Source organism: Benincasa hispida, chromosome 8, assembly GCF_009727055.1.
Source record: "Benincasa hispida cultivar B227 chromosome 8, ASM972705v1, whole genome shotgun sequence".
NCBI classification, from domain to species: domain Eukaryota; kingdom Viridiplantae; phylum Streptophyta; class Magnoliopsida; order Cucurbitales; family Cucurbitaceae; genus Benincasa; species Benincasa hispida.
Genome location: NC_052356.1, coordinates 53,049,835 through 53,071,986, shown reverse-complemented (window position 1 = coordinate 53,071,986; position 22,152 = coordinate 53,049,835). Strand labels below are relative to the sequence as shown.

General features: G+C 36.6%; 4 protein-coding genes and 1 long non-coding RNA gene across 7 annotated transcripts; 4 read left to right on the top strand and 1 right to left on the bottom strand.

The window, feature by feature from the left end:
* The first annotated feature begins 1,367 nt into the window (after window positions 1-1,367).
* Window positions 1,368-1,947, top strand: LOC120084124 (glycine-rich cell wall structural protein 1-like). Its single transcript, XM_039040023.1, has 2 exons — window positions 1,368-1,500; window positions 1,553-1,947. Exons 1-2 carry the CDS (start codon window positions 1,368-1,370, stop codon window positions 1,945-1,947), a joined length of 528 nt encoding a protein of 175 aa, XP_038895951.1.
* Window positions 1,948-4,422: 2,475 nt separating this feature from the next.
* Window positions 4,423-7,561, top strand: LOC120083194 (aminomethyltransferase, mitochondrial). Of its 2 annotated transcripts, XM_039038837.1 has the most exons (5): window positions 4,423-4,616; window positions 4,906-4,974; window positions 5,575-6,150; window positions 6,389-6,507; window positions 6,799-7,561. In XM_039038837.1, exons 3-5 carry the CDS (start codon window positions 5,593-5,595, stop codon window positions 7,343-7,345), a joined length of 1,224 nt encoding a protein of 407 aa, XP_038894765.1. In that variant the 5' UTR covers window positions 4,423-4,616; window positions 4,906-4,974; window positions 5,575-5,592; the 3' UTR covers window positions 7,346-7,561. The 2 variants fall into 2 exon arrangements, with proteins under 2 accessions (XP_038894765.1, XP_038894763.1); XM_039038835.1 differs by lacking the exon at window positions 4,906-4,974 and having other exon boundaries at window positions 4,429-4,616.
* A 5,093-nt stretch (window positions 7,562-12,654) lies between these two features.
* Window positions 12,655-14,792, top strand: LOC120083184 (probable F-box protein At4g22030). The gene has a single exon (XM_039038824.1). It carries the CDS (start codon window positions 13,165-13,167, stop codon window positions 14,458-14,460), a length of 1,296 nt encoding a protein of 431 aa, XP_038894752.1. The 5' UTR covers window positions 12,655-13,164; the 3' UTR covers window positions 14,461-14,792.
* LOC120083183 (aspartic proteinase) lies at window positions 14,558-19,139 on the bottom strand. 2 transcript variants are annotated; one of them, XM_039038823.1, is made up of 14 exons: window positions 19,016-19,139; window positions 17,574-17,952; window positions 17,413-17,473; window positions 17,197-17,291; window positions 16,999-17,111; window positions 16,738-16,906; window positions 16,613-16,652; window positions 16,380-16,444; window positions 15,936-16,049; window positions 15,741-15,805; window positions 15,465-15,621; window positions 15,261-15,380; window positions 14,972-15,060; window positions 14,558-14,889 (listed from the first exon to the last, which is right to left on the bottom strand). In XM_039038823.1, exons 2-14 carry the CDS (start codon window positions 17,943-17,945, stop codon window positions 14,805-14,807), a joined length of 1,545 nt encoding a protein of 514 aa, XP_038894751.1. In that variant the 5' UTR covers window positions 17,946-17,952; window positions 19,016-19,139; the 3' UTR covers window positions 14,558-14,804. The 2 variants fall into 2 exon arrangements, with proteins under 2 accessions (XP_038894751.1, XP_038894750.1); XM_039038822.1 differs by having other exon boundaries at window positions 18,906-19,060.
* A 1,657-nt stretch (window positions 19,140-20,796) lies between these two features.
* Window positions 20,797-21,913, top strand: LOC120083581. Its single transcript, XR_005483461.1, has 3 exons — window positions 20,797-20,955; window positions 21,059-21,319; window positions 21,393-21,913. It is a non-coding gene; the product is annotated as an uncharacterized LOC120083581 (long non-coding RNA).
* The last annotated feature ends 239 nt before the right edge of the window (window positions 21,914-22,152 follow it).

Here is a 22,152-nt window from a genome sequence, read left to right as displayed (position 1 = left end):
AAAATACTTAGATACATGTCGAGAATTCCCTATCAATGTGCATCCTACTAAGTTGTTCAATCATAATTTGCCATGTGGCAAATTCTTTTTATTTCCTTTTTAAAATATATATTTTTTTTTTGTGTGTGAGTAATGAGAGAAAAAACATAGAAGCAGATGCACTCAAATATTATCCGAAAAAATCCTTGAGTCGGACGTATAGTATAGAAATAAAATTAGTAAACACCTAAGCAAGAACTTTGTTATATTTTTCATAAAAGGGTAGAATGAATGGAAAATTTTCATTTGTGTTGCAAGCGAGGTTAGAATGCTTTTAATACTTGGATGTATCTTAAGCTACACTCATTTTTATGCATCTCACTCTTATCACTCTTATCACTTGCGTAAAATTAAAAAAAAAACATTGAAATATTAAAAAAATTGCCACATGTCAAATTATGATGGGTCAATTTCGTGGGATGCACAAAGATAGATGCTATTGAGATCACCAAAGATCTTTTAAAAAATAAGGTGAGATTCACTTAGATTAATGTGGGTGACCCACTAACATTTATGCACATAGATCTATAAGTATTCATCTTTGAGCATCTCCTTCAATTACAAAATAAATAAATAAATATAGATAATGAGCCAATGATTAACAGCAACCAACCACTTAATCTCATGCTCCTATTTTCTTTACACATAAAGTACAAATTTAAGAAAAAAAAGACAAAAAAGAAATGACACGTGACACATTTCTATTAGATGTTAGTTAGATTACACAAAAGATGGATGTAGCCTGACTGCACCTAAGTTTTTCCTAAGTGAAGCCATATTCCAACCGACTCACTCTTTTATTACATAATAAAAAAAATCATTTTTTTTTGCAAAAAAAGAAAAAAAAAGTAATATAAATTTTAATCAAGCAATTAAGTAGAGGGCACATAGATAAGTGCAACCTAGCAAACTTAACACCTAAATATTTTTTTAAAAAAAATATCTTTTTAGAAAAAGGAAAGTAGTGTGTCAATTTGTGATTGAACGAGCGAAGTATTCTTCATATTAGAAATTTCTGAGAATGAAATGTGGAGTTGGAATAATTTCGGCAGATTTGAGGCCTTTTTGAAACAGAGTGTAAAGGAAAGATGGTAGGTAGGAGAGCATTATATAGTAAATTAAACTTGGTACTGAGTTAAGATAGTACAGTAAAGGGGAAAGGGAGATGGTTATAGACTGCGGCTTCCTCTTTATAAGGCACACAAAGAACCAGCGAAACCCATGCAAAAGTTCTTTCCTACTTTTCTTCTAATAATTAATGATGTCTCAACCTTGTTTTACATTTCTCTGTCTTATAGTTCTTGTTTTAAGCCAACTTAGTTTTGGCTATGGAGGTGATCAAACTGGGTGGGGATTTACCAATGAGGAATCTTGCCGGTATTGGAGGGGATGTGGAAGCTTCTTTGGGTGGCCGGCTGACAGGGGTTCTTCAGCTGGAGGCGGCGCGGTGGCAATTCAGGAGTTGGGTTTGGGTCCGGCCATGGTGAAGGTTATGGAGTTGGGTTTGGTGTAGGTGGGAATGGTGGAGGCGGAGGCGTGGCGGTGGCGGAGGTGGGGGAGGTGGGTCTGGAGAAGGGTCTGGTCATGGTAGTGGATATGGAGCTGGAGGCGGAGGAGGTGGCGGTGGCGGTGGTGGTAGGTGGTAGTAATGGTTACGGCCAAGGAATGGGATTTGGTGCAGGGTTTGGGTTAGGCGGAGGAGCAGCGGTGAAGAGGTGGCGGCGGTGGCGGTGGGGGTGGCGGAAATTCTGTTTGGGGAGGGGAGGCGTATGGACATGGAAGTGGGTTTGGGGAGGTGGAGGTATGGGTGGCGGGGAGGTGGAGGAGGTGGCTTTTGGCGGTGGTAGTGGAGGAGGTGCAAATGGAGGAAATGGCTATGGTAGTGGCTTTGGCGCGTGGTGTAGGTAGCGGAGCGGCGGCGGCGGTGGAGGCGGAGGAGAAGGGGTTCAAATGGAGGAAATGACGGTCATGGCAATGGTTTTGGTGGTGGGTGGTGGCGGTGGGGGAGGGGTGGAGTAAGTAGTTCAAATGGAGGATATGGTAAGGGGGAGGGCGGTGGACTTGGCGGCGGAGGAAAGGGAGGACAAGGCATGGGAATGGGATTTGGGATGGGATTTGGTATGGGAATTGGATTTGGGATGGGAAACAATAACAATGGAGCTGATGAGTACAATGACCATACTAAAGCTAAAACCACCATTGCCCAACCCTAAGCCACCTTTTGCCATTACCATGCAATTATTTAAGATGCACAAAATTTGTTTGTAATCTTTAATATCCCATCATTTTGCATGTATTTATCACATATATTGTTTCCCTTTCAAATATCTAAGTTCAAGTTCATGATTTCAGGTTTAAAACTTTTATGATAAATTACTATTCTAGTTTGATACATTAAACGTATTCGAATTGAATTTCCATACTAAATTCAAATCAATTATGAGTTGACATGATGATAAATATCTTATCTATTAAGTTATCTTTGTAGAAAATGTAATTCTAAACAAGATGCACTTATTCATACTATATATTGTCTATTTTATATTTGTCCTTAGAAACAATCTTCCTAACTGAGTAAAGGTTGTAAAGCTTCTTTTAGATTTCACAGCTTATGATTCAAGTACTTAAGAATTTTATTAATCTATTTTTGAATTGGTATATTTATCAACTGAATTATGCCATAGCCAAAGAGATTGAGAAAGGCATAGGGAAGGGTGGCTAGGGAGGGAAGAGGAGAGATAGGAGAGATGAAGTAGTTTTGTTTTCCTTCCTTCTAAATTAGTTCATTTTAACCCCCATTAATTGTGTGAGAGAATTGTTTTTGAAGTTGATTAAAAGTGTAAGTCTAAATTTGAACACTTCCAAAATATAATGGATAAAGAAATTAAAATAACCTCCCAAATAAAATTCAAACTAAATTTCTATTATTTTTAGGGGCAAATATCCTCCACTTCGCCCATAAACTCCCATGACTTTGTTTTTGTGAAAACGTTATCAATCTAGTTCAACCACTACCAAGATGGTTAAGTCAAGACTATGATTTTGCTACCACTTGATAGTGACAATAACCATCCAAACATCCCCACAATGATATAATATTGTCCACGATAGGCATAAACCTCATGACTTTGTTTTTAGTTTCAAACCAAGAAATCTCATAGTCTCATATTAATAAAGATAATTGTTCTCACTTATATATTTATGATCATCTTCTTAATCTAATGAATGTGGACTTTGGTTGCATTTCCAACATTACTTACTTAAAAATCAGTCCAGAAAATTTATCAAAATTTAAGAAAATATTCTAACAAAATATATCATAAAGTCAAACATTTGCAGCTCAATCAAAATAATAAACTAATCACCCATTAATTATATTTAGTGTTTTTACAATTTAAGAGACACACTATATTCTCAATAAAACTGGGCTTGGAATTACTAAACTCATGACTAGGCCCAGCCCATTTAAATCGATCGGTGGTATTCGCTAGACTAGGCCCAGCCCAATATTGCGAAGCTCATCGTCGTCGACTCGTCGTCCTACCCTCCAACGGAGCTAATAGTACAGTACGTTTCAGTTCCATGGAAACAATTTCTTGCTGATTAGCTTTCCTTTTTCACCAAATTCTTATCCTCTGCAACTGCCATTCCGCTTTAAATCAGAGCAGACCGGATGACGCAGTGAGGTTAGGCTCAGAATCCGACGTCGTTGCGATGAAAGGCGGCAACGGCGACGGCGTCGTTTCAATCACCCAAGAGATTGACCATTGCGGTGGCGCACGATCAAGTATCTTCCAACCTCAAATTAAATAAGCTATGGCTCTTTTAACCAAATCAATGCCACATTAGGGTTAATTTTATTTGTTTATCAAACTCTATAACCTTATAAAACCAATAAATTATTTGAGAAAGAAGTAATTGGTGAGAATATTATTCTCCTTTTCATCTCAGTTTCATAGTTCTGATTCCTGAAGTGATCGCCCACCGAACTTAGGTGAGCCATTCTGATATCCTGTACTGAGTACCATGGGAAGAATCGTAATTTGTAAGTCTCTTATTTATGGCTGACCCCACCATTTTGTCAATAGTATTACAAATTTAACGGTGGAGATACTCTGTTGTTGGAAATTTTGGGTTTGATTTTTGCATCAGGGGCTGTACATTTTGGGGATAAATATGATTGAAGAAACTGAGGAATTGGCAGAGAATTTTAAGAGATTAGGGTGTGTGTGAGATTGTGCCACCACCACCCATTAAAGATGGGGTATTTTTGGCTGCTCAATTTGGAAGAGGGCACCCTACGCCACCCACTTTATATTTCACCAAACCTTTTGAAGTTTTTTTTTTATTTTTTTATAATTTTTTTTCCTTATATGGTTTTTTAATCTTATTTTCTTTTGATTTTATTATTAGTATTTTGTTGGTATATGACGTAAAATAACCTACACATATATAAAGGTTCAAGCTTTTTCTCTCCTCTTGATATCTTCAGACTGATCCACAAATGCTCCTTTAGGCTGTCAGATTTGTTTCTTTGAAGAACTAAATTTGAAGGGCCAACAAGAAAACCCATCTCTGTAAGTTCTTCGCTCGTTCTTTTCTCTTGATTTCTGGTTTTTATATCTCCAGACATTGCGTTTTCCAATCTGAGTTTTTACCTTTTTATGATTATGTTTCTCTTCCTCTTGCGGGTCGTTGATTGGATCTTGGAAACTTACGTTGAAGCATACAAACTAACACAGTGTTTTGTAGATTGGATTCATGGAAGGAAATTGGAATATGTTTTTCTCTGGGTTTCTTAAAGAAGTGTCTATAATCTTGATTTGTTTGAATTTTTTTTTAGACGGTCATTTGTAATTGTTCCAGGCGGTGTTTGATGTTTTGCATCTCCAATGTGACATGCCAGGCTTTTCATCTGCTCGAGTATTGTTCCCGGTATTTCAAATCAGTGATTGGTTTTTTAGAAGTGATCTTAAATTATTTGAATCATTGGATGTTCTATCGTCTCTTGATTTTAGTATTTCATGCCATTGGAATGGACCAGTTTTGCTCAAATTGCTTGCTTGCAACTTGTGCTAATAATTATTAGCAACTTGTGCTAATAATTATTAGCAACTTGTAACTCGAACTTTCCTTGTTTATGAGTCGTATATGAACCATAACCATGTTATATCTCAATTTTGTTTGCAAGCATCGTAGAGTTCATACTGATTTTGCCTCTACTTTTAGCTATCTAGTTATTCGGGTTTCCATTTCATCTTGTTCTTTTCTAACTAATAACATGTTTGGGAGTGATTCTTTAATATTTAAAATCACTTTTGACATTTTCAAAATCACTCCAACGTTATTTTGATGATATGAAAATTGCCTTAAGAGTATAAAATTAAATATAAAATTAATTTTATGGAATTAAAAACGTGTTTGAGAGTGATTTTGAATATGAGAAAAAGTGATTCAAGCATGCAATACATGGTGTGGTTTAAATTTTAAGGTAAAACTGATTTTCTGCCTAAATTTCCTTCATTCTATGTTCAGATATTTTAGAGTAGCAAGATGAGGGGTGGTCTGTGGCAACTGGGCCAATCAATTACTCGCCGTCTTGCACAGGCTGATAAAAAGGCTGTGGGACGTCGATTCTTTTCTACAGAGTCTGAGCTCAAAAAAACTGTTTTGTATGATTTCCATGTTGCTCATGGTGGAAAGATGGTTCCATTTGCTGGATGGAGTATGCCTATTCAGTACAAGGACTCGATAATGGAATCGACTGTGAACTGTAGGCAGAATGGTGGACTCTTTGATGTCTCCCATATGTGTGGACTCAGCCTTAAGGGGAAGGATTCTATCCCTTTCCTCGAGACACTCGTTGTTGCTGATGTTGCTGGGCTTGCTCCTGGAACAGGAACACTTACTGTCTTTACCAATGAAAAGGGTGGAGCCATTGATGACTCAGTGATCACCAAGGTGACAGATGACCACATATACTTGGTTGTGAATGCAGGCTGCAGAGACAAGGATTTAGCTCACATTGAGGAGCATATGAAAGCCTTCAAGGCCAAAGGAGGGGATGTTTCATGGCATATCCATGATGAGAGATCTCTTCTAGCACTGCAGGTTGACATATTCTGTTCATTTCAATTTTCATTTCCCTATCCTAAATTGGATAAACACTGTCATTAGTTTAGGATTCCTATTTGTGAAGTTGGTTTCATCTGCATATTAAATTGTTGAATTCATCCCCTTCACATCAACCCCATCGATTCAGGTTGAATGCATTGTTCTGCTGTTTACAATATTCGATTGCACCTATTGTGTTACCAATGTAAAAAAGTTCATTGTCTTTCTTTTGTAGGGCCCTCTTGCTGCACCAGTTCTTCAACACTTGACCAAAGACGATCTGAGCAAACTTTACTTTGGTGAGTTCCGCATATTGGATATCAATGGAGCCCATTGCTTTCTCACCAGGACAGGGTATGCTTCCTTTAGGCTTAACATTTCTCTTTCCATTCTAAATGAGCCAAGTCTTTTGGTACCACATGAAATCTGTGAAAAACTAAACACGTTATTTCCTTTTTCTAATCATAACATCTCATATCATCCTGTGCTTGAAAAAAGTGATGAAATCCATTTATCAATCGTTTGGTTTTCAAGTTCAGTTCACGAATCATAGTGGTTCTTGTGAATGCATTCCAAATTTAGGGGAAGGAAAATGAACAATGCTGACAGTTAATTCAACTTTCTTGTACTTCTGAAAATAATCAGGTACACAGGTGAAGATGGATTTGAAATTTCAGTGCCTTCAGAGCATGCACTGGATCTTGCCAAAGCAATCCTGGAGAAATCGGAAGCGAAGGTGAGATTGACAGGACTGGGTGCTCGAGACAGTCTTCGACTTGAGGCTGGCCTGTGCTTATACGGAAATGACATGGAACAACATATAACACCAGTCGAGGCGGGATTAACGTGGGCCATAGGAAAAAGGAGGAGAGCAGAAGGTGGTTTTCTCGGTGCCGAAGTGATTCTGAAACAACTCGAAGAGGGCCCAGCCATAAGGCGTGTTGGTTTCTTCTCTTCCGGTCCTCCTGCAAGAAGCCACAGTGAGATTCAGAATGAGGAAGGGAAAAACATTGGAGAAGTTACCAGTGGAGGATTTAGCCCTTGCCTCAAGAAGAACATTGCCATGGGTTATGTGAAATCTGGATCTCACAAAGCTGGCACCAAAGTTAAGATAATTATCAGAGGAAAGGCTTACGATGGTGTTGTCACTAAAATGCCATTCGTTCCTACAAAATACTACAAGCCAACATAATTCATGTCTACTATGTATGTTGGTCCTGTCCTGTCAAGATTTTTCTGATCTGACCCTTCTCTTTTGACCAAATTCTGTATTTCCATGATGTCAAAAGTGTTGGGGTATTTTGTTTTCAAACTGCACTAATCAGAACTTGTTGAACATAAAAATGTAATCTTGCATTGGAACCATTTGCATTTAAGCATCAGCAGAACATTCTGCACTTTTTTTTTTTTTTTTTTGTGCGTGTGCGTGTAAATACGCTACCCGCCTTGGAAGTGTGAAGTTGGCGCATGAAAGGGGTGAGTATGAACATTTTAAAAAGATAAAATAAAACACAAGTACTTAATCTTATGATGTCAAATAGATTTTATACATTGGTTTCAAACAAGTGTTCCAAAAATCTTTTGTTTTTTCTCTTCTTGCTTTTGCAATTTTTGGTAATCTGCCTTAAGTTTCACTTTCTGTGTTTGTTACATGGAAACTTTGTGAGATTGTGTTGCAAATGAACAAGAAAGTCAGGATTGATTTGTATGGAGAAAATAATAACCATTTATATTTGTTATGAATTTAGTTCAAGGTATAGGGGTGGATTTTGACATGATCAAATGACGAATGTCTTAATTATCTCAAGTTACCAACCATTGACGTTATTTATCATCGGTTGGGGACTTTGCCAATTCAACTATAGATTAATGCCTTATTTGAAAAAAGGTTTTATTTTGAGGAATTCATTTACCTGCCTATAAGGCTAAGAGACATACCTATTGTTATAAGGACCTTTTTTTTTCTTATGAAAAAGGACAAATACAATCGAAGCAGAACAACTATGCAATGATATCATGAGACATAATCAGTGTGAACCACTCAAGATAAAGAATTGAGGACTTCTGATCCTCCAAAGTTTTGTGCGTAACACAGTGTGCCAACATGTTCTAGCTACGTCGAACATGAGAAAAGGGGGCAACTTCTAGCTCCCCGTCTCTATCCTTAGCCTCTCAATAAAAAAGGAGACATCAGAAAAGTCGCCAACATTCATTTAGTAGATTTATGATCTCCAAGCAATCAGACTCCACCAATATATTTGATACACTAATGGAAGACAGAGTCTCGAGTTCAAAGCAAATCGCCATAGCTTCAAGGAGCTTCACCTTCTGGCATCTGGGGATAGATTTCAACCTTACTAGATGCAAATGACCTAAGTGGTCACGAAGTACCCAACCCAACCCACTTGAATTGTTATTCGTACTCCAAGTTGCATCAATATTCAACTTCTAAAAAGATGGTTCAGGAGGTGCCGACCAATATGAGCTGGGATTTGGGTAGGAAGGATCAACCCCTTGCATTCGCATCACAAATTGAAAAATACCTTGCATTCGCATCACAAATGGATTAAACATCAGTCGCGTTATGTAATTGGCAATTAAAGAATACAAAAAACGTAAAAAGTATCAATACACAGATATACATGGTTCACTAACGGTGTGTTAGCTACGTCCACAAGGTAGAGGGAGAACAATATTATTAAAGAGAATGTTTTTTTTAATACAGCAAAAACGGAAGCGAGACCCCCGTACTTGGTTGTTCAAGAAACCAATAAACAAATTCAAGGCATTCCAACAAGTCAGCTGTCTTAAAAACACCACTTTGTTCCGAGCTTCCCAAAACTGTCACACCATGATCACGATCTTATTAATATTAACAAATACCACATGTTAAAATATCCAATGTCAGCAGTTTTGATAATTCCATTAAGGCCTGTCATTCCAGAAAACATCAATATTAGTTGAAATAATCCTAAACCAAATCTTTCTAGAGTCCAAACAACTCCATATAAGGTGGTTTGCAATTTCCACATGCTTCATGTAAAATACACACAACAACTCAGAATGAACACCTTTTTGGCAAGGTTATATTTTGGAGGGAAAATTAGCGTTGGGGGCTTTCGACTTTCAGGGAGATTGCCACATAGATTTGGAAGCGATCCTCTCCAATGAGCTAGTTGCATTCAAATTAGCAAGTTTGAGACCCAAAAAATAAGCACTTTTAATATAAAATACTCCCTTATTGTCAAGATCCCAAATGATCTCATGGTCATGTCTACCCCTTGATCTCTAGATTTGAAGAATGGAGTTTGCATTTGTAGGAATGAAACTTGCCTGAATAAGCTCCTCGTTCCATCCATCATTATTAGAAAAGAGATAAGCCTCTACTCAACCTTGTAGGCTTGGAGGCACTTGGAGAGGCACACAACTCCCTTTGAAAGCCAAGGGTCACCTATTGAAGATTATAAGCTCATACATTCAATAGTCAAGAAGCTATTTCACATTTCTTTAATCTTTACAGTTAGTTATTGTAACTACTTGTATAAAAGATCAGTATAAATACTCATCATTTACAAATTTTTTAGATACAACTACATCGCTTCAAGAAGAACTTGAAATATCTGTAAAAGAAAAAGAGTCTGTGACTTAGTTTCAATAAAACTCTCTCCTTCCCGTGGACGTAGGCTTTAATAGACGAATCACATACATCGATGAGTATTTTTCTTCCCTTTCTTCTCATCGTCTACAAGATAGCACGATCGTTTACCATTTTCTTCATATCGTCTCGAAGATCGACCGATCGTCTACCTTTTCCTTCAGCAATTGTCTACGTGATTGCATGTTCGTTTACCTTTTCCTTCTGCCATCGTCTACTCGATTGCAAGACTCCTCCATTGTATACTTAAAGCAGTTGCACAGATCAAACAAGAAAGTATTAGGGTTAGAAGAAAGTAAAGGAACATAGAAGGTGGAAAACGAGAGAGAATCAGAGAGCAAGAGAGAGAAAGAAAAATTAATTTGCATTAAACACCCATCAGAAAGAAGTCACTCTTTCAATTTTTCCATCAGACAAAAAGCAGTGGGAAAGACCACGTGTAAGGCATCAGCTGGAAAATCGTGGGCTCTTAATAACCAAGTTCTCTACCAACCAAAAGTTTTGGGGTAAAGAACTGGGCTCTTGGTTTTGGATCAGCAAAAAGGGCCTCACTTATTTCATCATTTGGGCTAAAAGTTTCATCATTCCACATAAGCATGCCCAACACCTATCGATTTGGATGATCTGCCCATTGCCCACCTTCCATTTATATCCTTTCTCGAACAAATATATTCCCCACAAGATACTCCTCCAAGCATATGAAGGGTTGTGGCCTAAACCTGCCATTAGAAATTTCTAGTTTTGAAGTAGTTACCTCGCAAGGCTCTTAGTAAGAAGGCTATTAGGTCTCTTGATAATCCTCTAACTTTGTTTTGCTAGCATAGCTTGATTAAAGATATGCAAGTTGGGAAAGCCAAGACTATTGTCCTCTTTCCTAATACACATGCGAGACCAACTACGCCAATGAACTTTAGATTTATTACTTGATGACCCCATCAAAATCTCGCATACACTTAAAAAATCTCATCACACAGAATTTTGGGGAGCTAAAAGCAACTCATCATATAGTTCGGGATAGCTTGTGCAACCGCTTTAAGCAAGACCTCCTTACGCTAGCTAAAAAGAGCTTCTCCTTCTATACTTGCAAGACCCTCAAAACCCACTCCTTAATAGCCTTGAACACCTTATTCTTATTTTTGGATAAGGCTATTTTTAAATATAGAAAATTGTTGAAAAATATTTTCAAATAAAGCAAAATTTCATTATATATCAGTGACACTGATAGACATCTATCAGTGACAGTGATAGACATTGATAGATGTCTATCACTATCTATTACTGATAGACAGTGACATTTTGCTATATTTGAAAATATTTCTAACAGTTTGACATTTAAAACAATTACCTATGGTAATATATTTATCAAGTAATTTTCAAAAGATTTTAATAATTGAAAATTGTAACAATAAAACAAAATCGTAAACTGAGTCACGTTTTCAAATTCCCATTAAAAAAATTCCCATTTTTGAACCTTAGGTGTTAGGGTCGCCACACGTGTGATACTCAAATGATGCATAACAAGTAATGCTATGGGTTAATTTCTTGAGATGGTCCAAAATTGAGAATTGCAGAGACCGGAGGCTCGAGGGTGAATGTAAAAGTCTAACATGACTCGCTTAAGATGGAAGAAATTTGCGTTAAAGTCACCAATGGTCTTAAGAGATTGACCTAAGTGAGCTGACAATGACTCAGGATCATGCGTAGCTCTTGGCCGACACAGGCTTATGGCTGACCCATATGGGTTGGCCAAGAGCATAGGATGATTATTACATGACTCTTGGATGACCCTCACATGACCATGAAAGAACGGTTGAAAATTGAATGGATGAGACACTTAAAAATCAATTCAATTATGGACTTAAGTGGTGATGTAATGTAACCACCTGAATAGTGGTTCAATGGTTACAAGAGTTACAAAGAAGACAATGATGATCGCTTCATCAAAGAGAGAAAAAAAAAAAAAAAGACAACAATGATGACCCTAAGTTTCATTTACAAAGTGATGATTCTATACTAGTAAAGTAGACTATTTGCCTTGGATACATTAAAAGCACCATTATTACTATCAAGTTACTCAAAAACTCAAGACTAACTTGAATTTAACATCACACGGGTGCACATAGTTGTTTATGTTTTGCAAGTTGAGTTGGATCTCTATTATATACAAATATACTTTTGATCTACTCAACCATTTTTGGTATCAATAAGTAAGAAAAGTACTCTTCTAATCCTTCTTTAAGCAAGCAAACTATTTTTTTAAAAAAATAAAAAACAACACGTTAGATATGAAAGGGGAGGTTCAAATCATCGACCTAAGAGGATAGACTTGAAGTTGGTAACAAGTATTTACTTATCGTGCTAAGTGTCTAATTTTTTATTGTGTAGTTCATTTCTAATCTTAATTATCTTTTTTTATAATATATGGGATGAGGATTGAACCTTTAATCTCAAGGCTTATGACACATATTCGATGCCAGTATAACTATACTCGTTATAGTTTTGACTCTAAGATTATCTAGTGATAGCAATAATATCATATTTAAAAAAATCAAAATAGTCCGCAATTCAATCTTTCATAGGTCTAATGAGAAATGATGTAATAGTTTTTTTTTTTTTTTTTGATATTTTTTTACCCCTTTAATTTAATCACCACGAAGAAAATATGATGTCTTGGTCCAAAAATGGGGACGTTAATCAGGAATTAATCGGATCCATAGAAATTAAATTACACTAACCCGAAGTTCAAGTCGTAACCAGGTCCGTTTAATTCTCTTTCTTTATAGATTCCACCTTTTATCAATAATAATAATAATAAATTGTTGAATACTATATAAAAATTTGAATAAGCAGTTAAATTTTGACTGACCAAACCCCTCTTTGACAAACCGTATTGGAGTTCGTTTGTAAAATCCTCAAAACTCTTACACATGAAACTGCTTAGTGAAACGCGTCAAAGGGCAAACATTACCATCAGTAGAGGTCGGATTCATTTTTGAAATTAACGAATGAACTTGAAACATTGTGTGAGTTGTCAGAACAGAACAATGTTTTGTCGGTTTAAAGGCATATTTTGAACAAAAACATGTTACCTTCTCTATTATTATGTAATACCAAGCTGTTTGGACTTGGCTGAGAGGCAGTTGTTGGTTTGTGTACTCATACAGACGGGCCTTTAGAGTTGAAAAGTCAGCCTTTTCCCACTGAAGTCTTGAACTCGAGAATCAGCGTCTTGATTCTTTCATTCCTGCTCTTTAGATCTCTGCTTTTCTATATATACATAGAAATTTGAACCCATTTTATTCAAATCAGTTGTTTCTCTCTTTTGTTCAACCTGATTTTTCCAGATTATTGATGAAATGGCTGCATTTAGAACTGCAAGCTTATTGTATTTCAAGAGTTCTTCATCTTCACTGTCGTCTTTCTATTCAACCAATTGCAGTGAAGGAGTTTGTAAAGCTACAATGAGTTCGAGTTCACCTATGTTTCAAGCCACTGCTGTGTCTCTCCCTAAGTTGCAAAGCAGAGGCTTGGTTGAGAAATTGGAAATGGGAAATGGGTTTAAGATTCCAACTTTTACTGATGCAGTTGCTGATACACGTTTAAACAGTGGTGTTGCGAGTCGCTCGGATCCTGTCATGACTGCGAAGTTGTATGCTGTTATGGAGGCCATAGCTGATCGAGTGGAAATGCATCGAAATGTTGGGGAGCAACGTGACAATTGGAACCGACTCTTACTAACTTCCTTGAATGCAATTACTCTTGGAGCTGCAACGATGGTCGGATTGGCAGCTGCAGCCATGACCGGTGCACCAATCACGGCACTAAAGATGTCATCGATGTTGCTGTATTTAGCAGCCACTGGAATTTCGGTGGTGATGAACAAGTTGCAACCATCCCAACTAGCTGAAGAACAGAGAAACGCTGCAAGATTGTTCCAGCAGCTTCATTGTCAGCTTCAATCCAAACTCTCTGTGGGAGATCTTAACAACAACCAAGTAGAGGAAACAATGGAGAAAGTTTTGGCTTTGGATAGAGCATACCCTCTTCCTTTATTAGGATCCATGATTGAAAAATTTCCCACCACCGTGGAGCCTGCAACTTGGTGGCCTCAACAAAAGCAAATGCATAGACATAAAGAAGCAAGTACAAAACTCAATGAAAATGGCTGGGGTAGAATCCTAGAAGAAGAAATGAGAGAAATTGTTCGGGTACTAAAGAGAGAAGATCTGCAAGAATACTTGAGATTGAGCCAAAAGGCCCTGAAAATCAACAAGATTCTAGCAGTTTCCGGTCCATTGTTAACCTTGGTTGGAGCAATTGGGTCTGCTTTTGTAGGCTCTTGTTCAGGGGCTTGGCCTGCTTTGCTAGGAGCTGTTGCAGGATCTATGGCGAGTGTTGTGAATACAATGGAACATGGTGGACAAGTTGGAATGGTGTTTGAAATGTACAGGAGCAACGCAGGTTTCTTTAAGCTCATGGAAGAAACAATCGAATCAAATGTAAATTCGAGAGACGTTGGGAAAGGGGAGAATGGAGAAGTGTTTGAAATGAAGGTCGCTTTACAATTGGGGAGGAGTTTATCAGAACTCAGGCAATTGGCTTTATCAAACTCCAGAGAGGAATTGGGAGAGTTCGCAAGCAAGCTTTTCTAAGTTCCTGTATTTCAAGTTGACTTGTAAATCAAGATGACACAAATATATTATTTGATTCATTTGTTTTCTATCTCCATCTCCAAATATACAGCCACTCTGTATATATTTAAATCAGCAGAGATACTAAAAAAGCAACTATACAAGCTGTGTCTATAAAAGATGAAACAGTAGCAAGCATTTACAATCTTGGGTTTTTCCCTTTTGCAGGGAAGCTCTAACCGCATTTAACACTTCCATAAATCCATGAACATAAACTAAAGTTAAAGGTTCGATTGAAACAAAAGATGGCTCATGTGTATAAACATCGAAGGCAACCGAACAAAGCCACCAAAGGAAGGTCTTCTTTATGCAGCCTCCGCAAATCCCACTCTCAGCTTGCCAGAATCAAAAACTGTATGGTAGCGGCCCATGAAGACATCTCCCAAGATCCTGTGGCCAATAAAAACAGATAATGAGACGGAACTATGCTTTGAATTATTCTGAAAGCAAAATAAATGGTTAAGACATATACCAGAGGGGTCCGCGAGGAGGAGGAACATCAAATGCTGTAAATCCACTGATGCACTGAGCTGCAGCACCCTCACCCACCTTGAGTATATACTGTTCACATTGCTCGCCATTTTAGAGGGTTGGTAAAAACTAGTGTAATATTGAGGAAACACTAAACAAGCATTATAATTTTTCCATGATCTCCGGTTTCAACATCTAAGAAGCTGTATAACCAAATGAAGAAAATAGTTCTACGTCTGGAGAAAAAATTCTACGTCCAGCAACTATTTTCTCATTTTTATGGTATTTACCTCTTCTGGGGCAAGGTCAAAAACTTTGCCACCAATGGTGAAGGAAACACCAGGCATGGAAGAAAGGTTTCCACAGTCGACTGCTGATTGTCCCATTGGACTAGGCATACGATCACATAGCTGCAGGGGAGTTGATTAGTTGAGTCAAAGAACAAATATTCTAAAGGATCTGTAAAATTCTTAAAAGTATGAGATTCTATCCACCTCGTTGATGTAGTTTATTATGCGTTCTTTTGTTTGATTCTGACGAAGTTGATTTTGCATCCAGACAACTGTCATCTCACATACAGAGCACATAGCATCCCTTAGACCATCAGATGATTTACCAGCATTCACATCTACGACACTCTCGATTCCCATACTACACGAACAACATAATTTCAGGGATCAGTAGATTCACTGTAAATATATGTGCGTGATTTCATATAGCAGGAACACTGTAATTTGTGGTACTACAGAAAATCATTTATTATGCCTTACCTAACTCCTCGAGTTCCATCAAAAGTACACAACTTAATTTGAGAACAGATCTTCTTCGGATCTGCCTGTTAGCATAAATGCTAGAGGTAAATAATCTATAGAAGGTATAAAGATTGGGAGCAGAGTATAAGACCAAAATGCTACGTTAAAAATTGAGAAGTTAAAGAGAAGTTAAAAATGATAGGATTAACTTGCCTCAGATAAAAGCAAATCCATAATAGTTTGCCCATATTGTTGAACAACAGCCTTGCATTCCTGGCTCATGACTCCTTTAGCCCCAATGGCATGATTGATCATGGTTATAATAGTCTAAAAGAGAAAAGCAAACAATGGGAGTCAGTAGCCCATTTAACCCAACTGCAAAGTCCATCGCTGCAGTTTTGATCAATCATGGATACTTTTGCACCAAAGGCTAAAAGATCTTGATGTACAAGGGTGTGAAAATATATTTATACAGAGCACCAAATTAAAACCTGAAATCTTAGGTTAAAAAGCATCCAGAAGCACAAGACATTTTATTTTAATTAAAAAAAAAGGACTTTCAACTTATTGATTAAAAAAGTGTCATGCAACATGGTAATATATGTAAAGCCAGTGAAATTGCAGATTACAAGGAAAAGTTCAAGTCTATGTACGCACAGTTGGACCAGCCAAAAGTGAAGTTCCAGAATCTGCTATTGCTGAGCAACCACCTTCACAATATCCTGAATTAACAATTTTCTTTAGTCATAAGCACATAAATGCAGATTACAAATCATCCCATATTGCAGAAATAATAAAAAAGAGAGAAAGAAAATGAAAAACTATCTCCTTTCTTTTACATTCTATTAACTTTAGATGTATTATAATTAATAAGTGATTTGGAAACACACCAGTTGGTTCACCATCTATGAGAACATCGCCCATGTCAAACTACAAATCAGAAAGAAAAAGTTAAGCATGGTGAGTAAAAAACAAAACGAACAGGGATGTATGAGATGGTGACTTAGAAACCAACCTGCCAATAACCTTTCTGTGTGACAGGAACATAAATATGCTTGCCCTTATAATGCTTTGGGTCAACCCCACCAAACACAATTTCGCCTCCTTCCTCCTCCTCAGTGTTGCGATTGAGCCAAAAGGAAAAGACTGGTTCCTTAACAAGACCTTGTTCAACCATGTTATACCTGGAAAGAAAATTACAAACGACTCATTTAAGCTCTATGACCAAAGAGGAACCTTAAACAATAATCTGTAATGTTGGATAAACATATCCTACCATACTGGGACAGCATTACCAACTGCGATCTCTTGAAAACCAAGTCCCAACAAGCCATCAAACTTAGCCACCAGAAACGTAAGACTAGGTTCTCTGGTTGCTTCAATGAACAACTGAAAAAGACAATAACAATATGTAACAAATCATTGATATACCAACAATTTATTTGATATAAAAATAGTTAATGCCGGAAGTTACCTGATTCTTTACTACTAGGTCTCCAACTTTGACATTGTCATAACTAAAGAAACCAGAGACTGCTCCAGTGCCATATCGAATTGAAGCAGATGTCCCTGCACAATGTCCATATACCAAATTATTTTAGAATGAAAGTACAAACTACAAACATCCCCCCAGTTCAAAATAAGTACCGATAATTAAAATCCAATCTAGCACATGGAATTGGGGAAGTACCATTTTCCTTGTATGTACTTGAGCGGCTTGACTTGTATCTGGCATGGAAATGACAAGCCACCTACATAAAAAAAAAAAAAAAAAGGTTGAGTGTGTGGCCCTTAATCGAACTGGTGCACTCCAAAAAAATATATCATTTCTTCAATGCGACAGATTCTTACAGAAAACAAGCACTTCGCGGAAGGCACCCACAGATTGGAGCTGCCCGTGTCAAAAATCACAGTGAACTTTTGTGGGGGTGTACCAATGGCAATCTCACCATAGTACTGAGCATCCAGGTAGTTCTTTAACGCAACAATATCAGTATCAGAAGATTCACCAAGATTACCATTGGGGTTATACTTCCTATAAGCAGCTTTCAAAATCTCTGCATCCTTGGATTCAAGGCGGGCAGCTAGCCGGTTCTCTGGGTCTAACTTAATCTTCTTTAGTCCAACTCTAAGCAAACCATCTTTCGATGCAGACGAGACAATATTAAATGAAACCAACAAGAATAAACACAAGAAAGCTGCTTGGGAGTGATACGAAGCCATTGGTAACCTATAAGTCCAAAGTGAAGTTGAGAAATCATGAAACTTATAGTCCCTTGATGATTATTGATAAGAAAACAAGCAGGAAACAAAACCATAGAACATTGAGATTTTCTTCCAGCTAAAAGTCAAGACTCATAGGGAGGGGATGAGAAAACAATAAGATTAGACCAGATAAATAACATTGGGATTCTTTGAAATTTCAAGAAGTAAAATAAATTATAAACATATCACTAAAAACCTGCTACAAATCAAGTTGGACGAGCCTTATCCTAATAGCTTTTAACATAAAAAAAAAAAACACAGAACATAAATAAAGAAATGAAAAAACCTAATCAAACGAGCCCTAAACTATTGAATTGACTAATTACATTAAAAACAATGTTTCAAAATCAAGTTTCAGATGATGAACCTCTTAAATTGTTCTGGATTGAGGTTAAAAAATAAAAAACAAAAATATATCCAAAGAAGGTAGACCAGATTAATCGACCAAGTCTCCAACACAAAATTAAAGAGAAACCTTATAACGATAAAATCGTTTGGGACATTACGCTCCTACGTCCTAACTAATGATTCAATCCAACAAAATCCAGGGAGCCTCAGGAGAAAAGAAAATTATGATCTATACGAAATTGCAGAACATAGGAAGAAAAAGAACCCTTGAAATGATACGGTCAAATGGCATAACAAACACAAACACATGCAAAAAAACCTTAAAAATCAAAACCTAAGAACATGATCAGCATCCGACAAATCACGATCATCGAAATGGTAATCGGATAACAATAAACCGAACAAGGGATAGACAAAAACAAAAAAAAAAACAACGATCACATTATCAAAACAACAAACCACAAATCCCAATTCAAAAAAGTAAACAAATCCCAGTTACCGGATGAAGTAAACAACGAAGTCCAAATAACAAAACCAAGAACAAAATGTAAGAAAACAAAAAGAACCCACCAGAACAGGGATTTCAAACGAACGGGAAAATTAGAGAGTTGGTACGCGAATCTACGTCTTTATAGAACGAAAGAGGAATAGACGGAAGAAAGAAGCGAATGTAAACCGACCTGTCCACTCCAAAAATCAAAGCGGACCCAACTCATCAACCAACCGGTTCCGATTCAAGGGTTTGAAACAAAGGAAAGAGGATGGATTTCATCTGGGCCGTCCATTTTGGAAGGGGCAGAGTTGTCATTTTGTTGCCGGATTCCTGTAGAGTCGTCCACGCTTCGGACCGGAGGGTTTTTGAATACTCGGATCCCGAAGAAAAGCATTTTTCGCGGGTTGATAATCTACTGCAACCAGAACTAGACATACTACGGTGTTCCCGTTTAATATTGACCGTTGATCTTGCGATGAAGGGATCAGAGATTATGTGAATTAAAATAAATAGGAATTGTTACGTGTCCGAAAATAAGGCAATGTGTTGGTTAGTCGAGCGGCGACGTGCCTTAGGCTGACATGAAGGGGAATGGCTGAGGAGAATATTTATTGTGTGCTTCTTTGTGTATGGGAATCTATGGTGTGACCTTATAGCTAAGGTTGATATATTCTCATCAAACTTTAATAAATACAAATCTCCCTTTTTGACATTTGGTTTTGAAGACTTTTTAAGGTGAGAAGATAAATCACTTCTTTTATTCCTTTCTTTATTTACAAAATTCTATCTATTTTGAGCTTTAACTATTCTAAAAACAGCACATGTGCGGAAAAAAAAAACCAAGAAAAACTTTTTAAATGGTTTTTTTTAATCATTTCATGCCTATACCATAATTTGCCATCAATTTTATATTCGGTTTATTATTATTATTTGTATGGTATTGTTTAGGGTGAAATTATGATCAGGTCGTGTTTAAACCTAACATGAGACTCAAAGTCCAACTGTTAAGTAATTATCACAAGCAGAAACTAAAATAAGCATAACTCAACTGACAGATATTCAATTCCTTCTGCTCTCATCCCATATATTGTCAGGATATATATACACATTTATATTTATATACTAATTAGAAAAGAATCAACCTAGATTGTTCTATCTTGAATGGGTAAGTCCAAACCCATCGAATATAACCAAGGGCAAAAGGTTGAGCTTTAAAAACGAGCCTAAGGGAATTAAACCTTACATAGCGACCTTAGAGGTTGAGCCTTAACTAGGTTGATCCAAACCCTTAGGTTGAGGTGTGAGGGGGGAATCACGAGGCATGAGGCTCGAACATGGTCCCATGTCGTCCATGAAAGCCCAAATCCAATTCCTGCACAAAGAAAAAAGATGCAAACTTTGAAGGCACGTCCACAATATTCACAATCTATGATTGAAGTTACTCATAGGTTTGATATTTGCTATAATCATTGGAGTGTGTGTGGCTTAAATAGCACCATAGTGGTGAACTACAAAATTTCTTTTGAATGTATAATTTGATTATGCTAATAAATTTATTTTTTATTCAAATTTTGGCATCAACAAAATATTTGCTTGAGTTCATTTTTTTCCTATATAATGTTTGTAGTTAAATCATAATAAAGATTGGGTAGAGATATTTTTTAAAAAATAAAAACTACGATTTTTAAAATTTTCAAATAATTTAAAGTAAACAAAATATAATTTGTAACTTAAATGGTATAAAATGTTGAATAATTATCTTCAAATATTTGGAAAAAAAAATACCATGGGAAAATTACCAAAAATTTGTATCAAATAATACAAATGGGGAAAAAACTTATCCTATATTCCACGTTTGGAATATTTGCTAATATAGCAACTATTGACCGGTCAAAGTATTAGTTTTTTAAATATTCCAAAGTTAACCTCTTTTTCCCTTTATTAACTTTCCTTTTTTACATTTTCGATTTCATTGTTTTCAGGGGTCCATCTTTGTTTCAAGTGTAAAAACGTACGATGAATTCAAAATTTTGAAGCTCTCCGATTTGAAATCATGATGCTCTCCGTTTCAATCTCTTTGATTCAATTCGTGCGTTTGTTTTCATTTTCCCTATTGCATCTTAAACTGTGAGTTATTTTATTTTGAGTGTTCTTTTTTCTCGATTTTGTTTTTTATTTTGTTTTTCGATTTCTTTAGCTCATTTACTCTTTTCTTTCTCTTTTTCTCAAGAACCTATACTGAAGCCAAAAACATCATTGATTGAGGAAGGAGAATGATTGAAGATTGGAAGGAGAATGATTGAAGAAGAAATGAGAATTCACATGATAACAGTGCAATCACAACATTGCAGACACAGGTAAACATGATGATAAATTTGTTACAAGCAATGCTAATGGCACAAACTGGTCTTAGAAGTGGATAGGTGAATGTGGTCATGCATGCGGCTAATAAGAGTTGTGTCATATGTGAAGAAGCACATTCATTTGAAAGGTACCCACATAATCCACAATCTGTTTGCTTGATCAAGAATAACTCATTTTCTAATACGTACAACCCTGGTTAGAAAAACCACTCAAATTTCTCATGGGACGGAAATCAGTAGCTACACACCAACCACCATGGCATTCCAAACGTAGCCAGAGATGGACCACCTGGGTTCCATCAAGGGAGAACTGACATTCTCAAATGCCAAGCTCATCTCAACCATCAACTTTTTCACCATTAGAAAATATTTTGAAAGAGTATATCCAGAAAAACGATGTGGTGCTACAAAGCCAAGCGTCATCCATTCGAAATCTTGAACTTTTGTATATGTGTTGGATAAAATTCTATCAGGTACATGATGAATAAACCACTATCAAATATATGTCCAATGTAATTCTATTAGGTACATCATGAATTCTATCATTGATAGACAATGATAGAAGTTTATCAATATCTATTAGTGATGGTCTATAAAAAAGAAACATGATTGTAAGCTCCATTTCACTTGGGGAAAGAACTGCTCGCTGGAAATTATTTTTAATTGTAAGTTTAATCCAAGAAAATATACAACGTTATTCTGTATCATGGTTGGTCTTTGCTCTCATTGAGTCCCCTCGACTTCACAAGACATCCCGATATTTATACAATATCTACTACTTTTTGAATTAGCTATTGGACCTATTTATGGAGCTTTATTTATGGTTTATTTTGTGTATGAAGAATGAGGACGTTCAACCACCATTTTTTTTCAGAGCTATTTACAAGAGTTTAAGAGTCCTTTGGAGCATTTTTGCAAGAGTTTGGATGTTGATATTGTCAATTTGCTTATCTTAAACTAT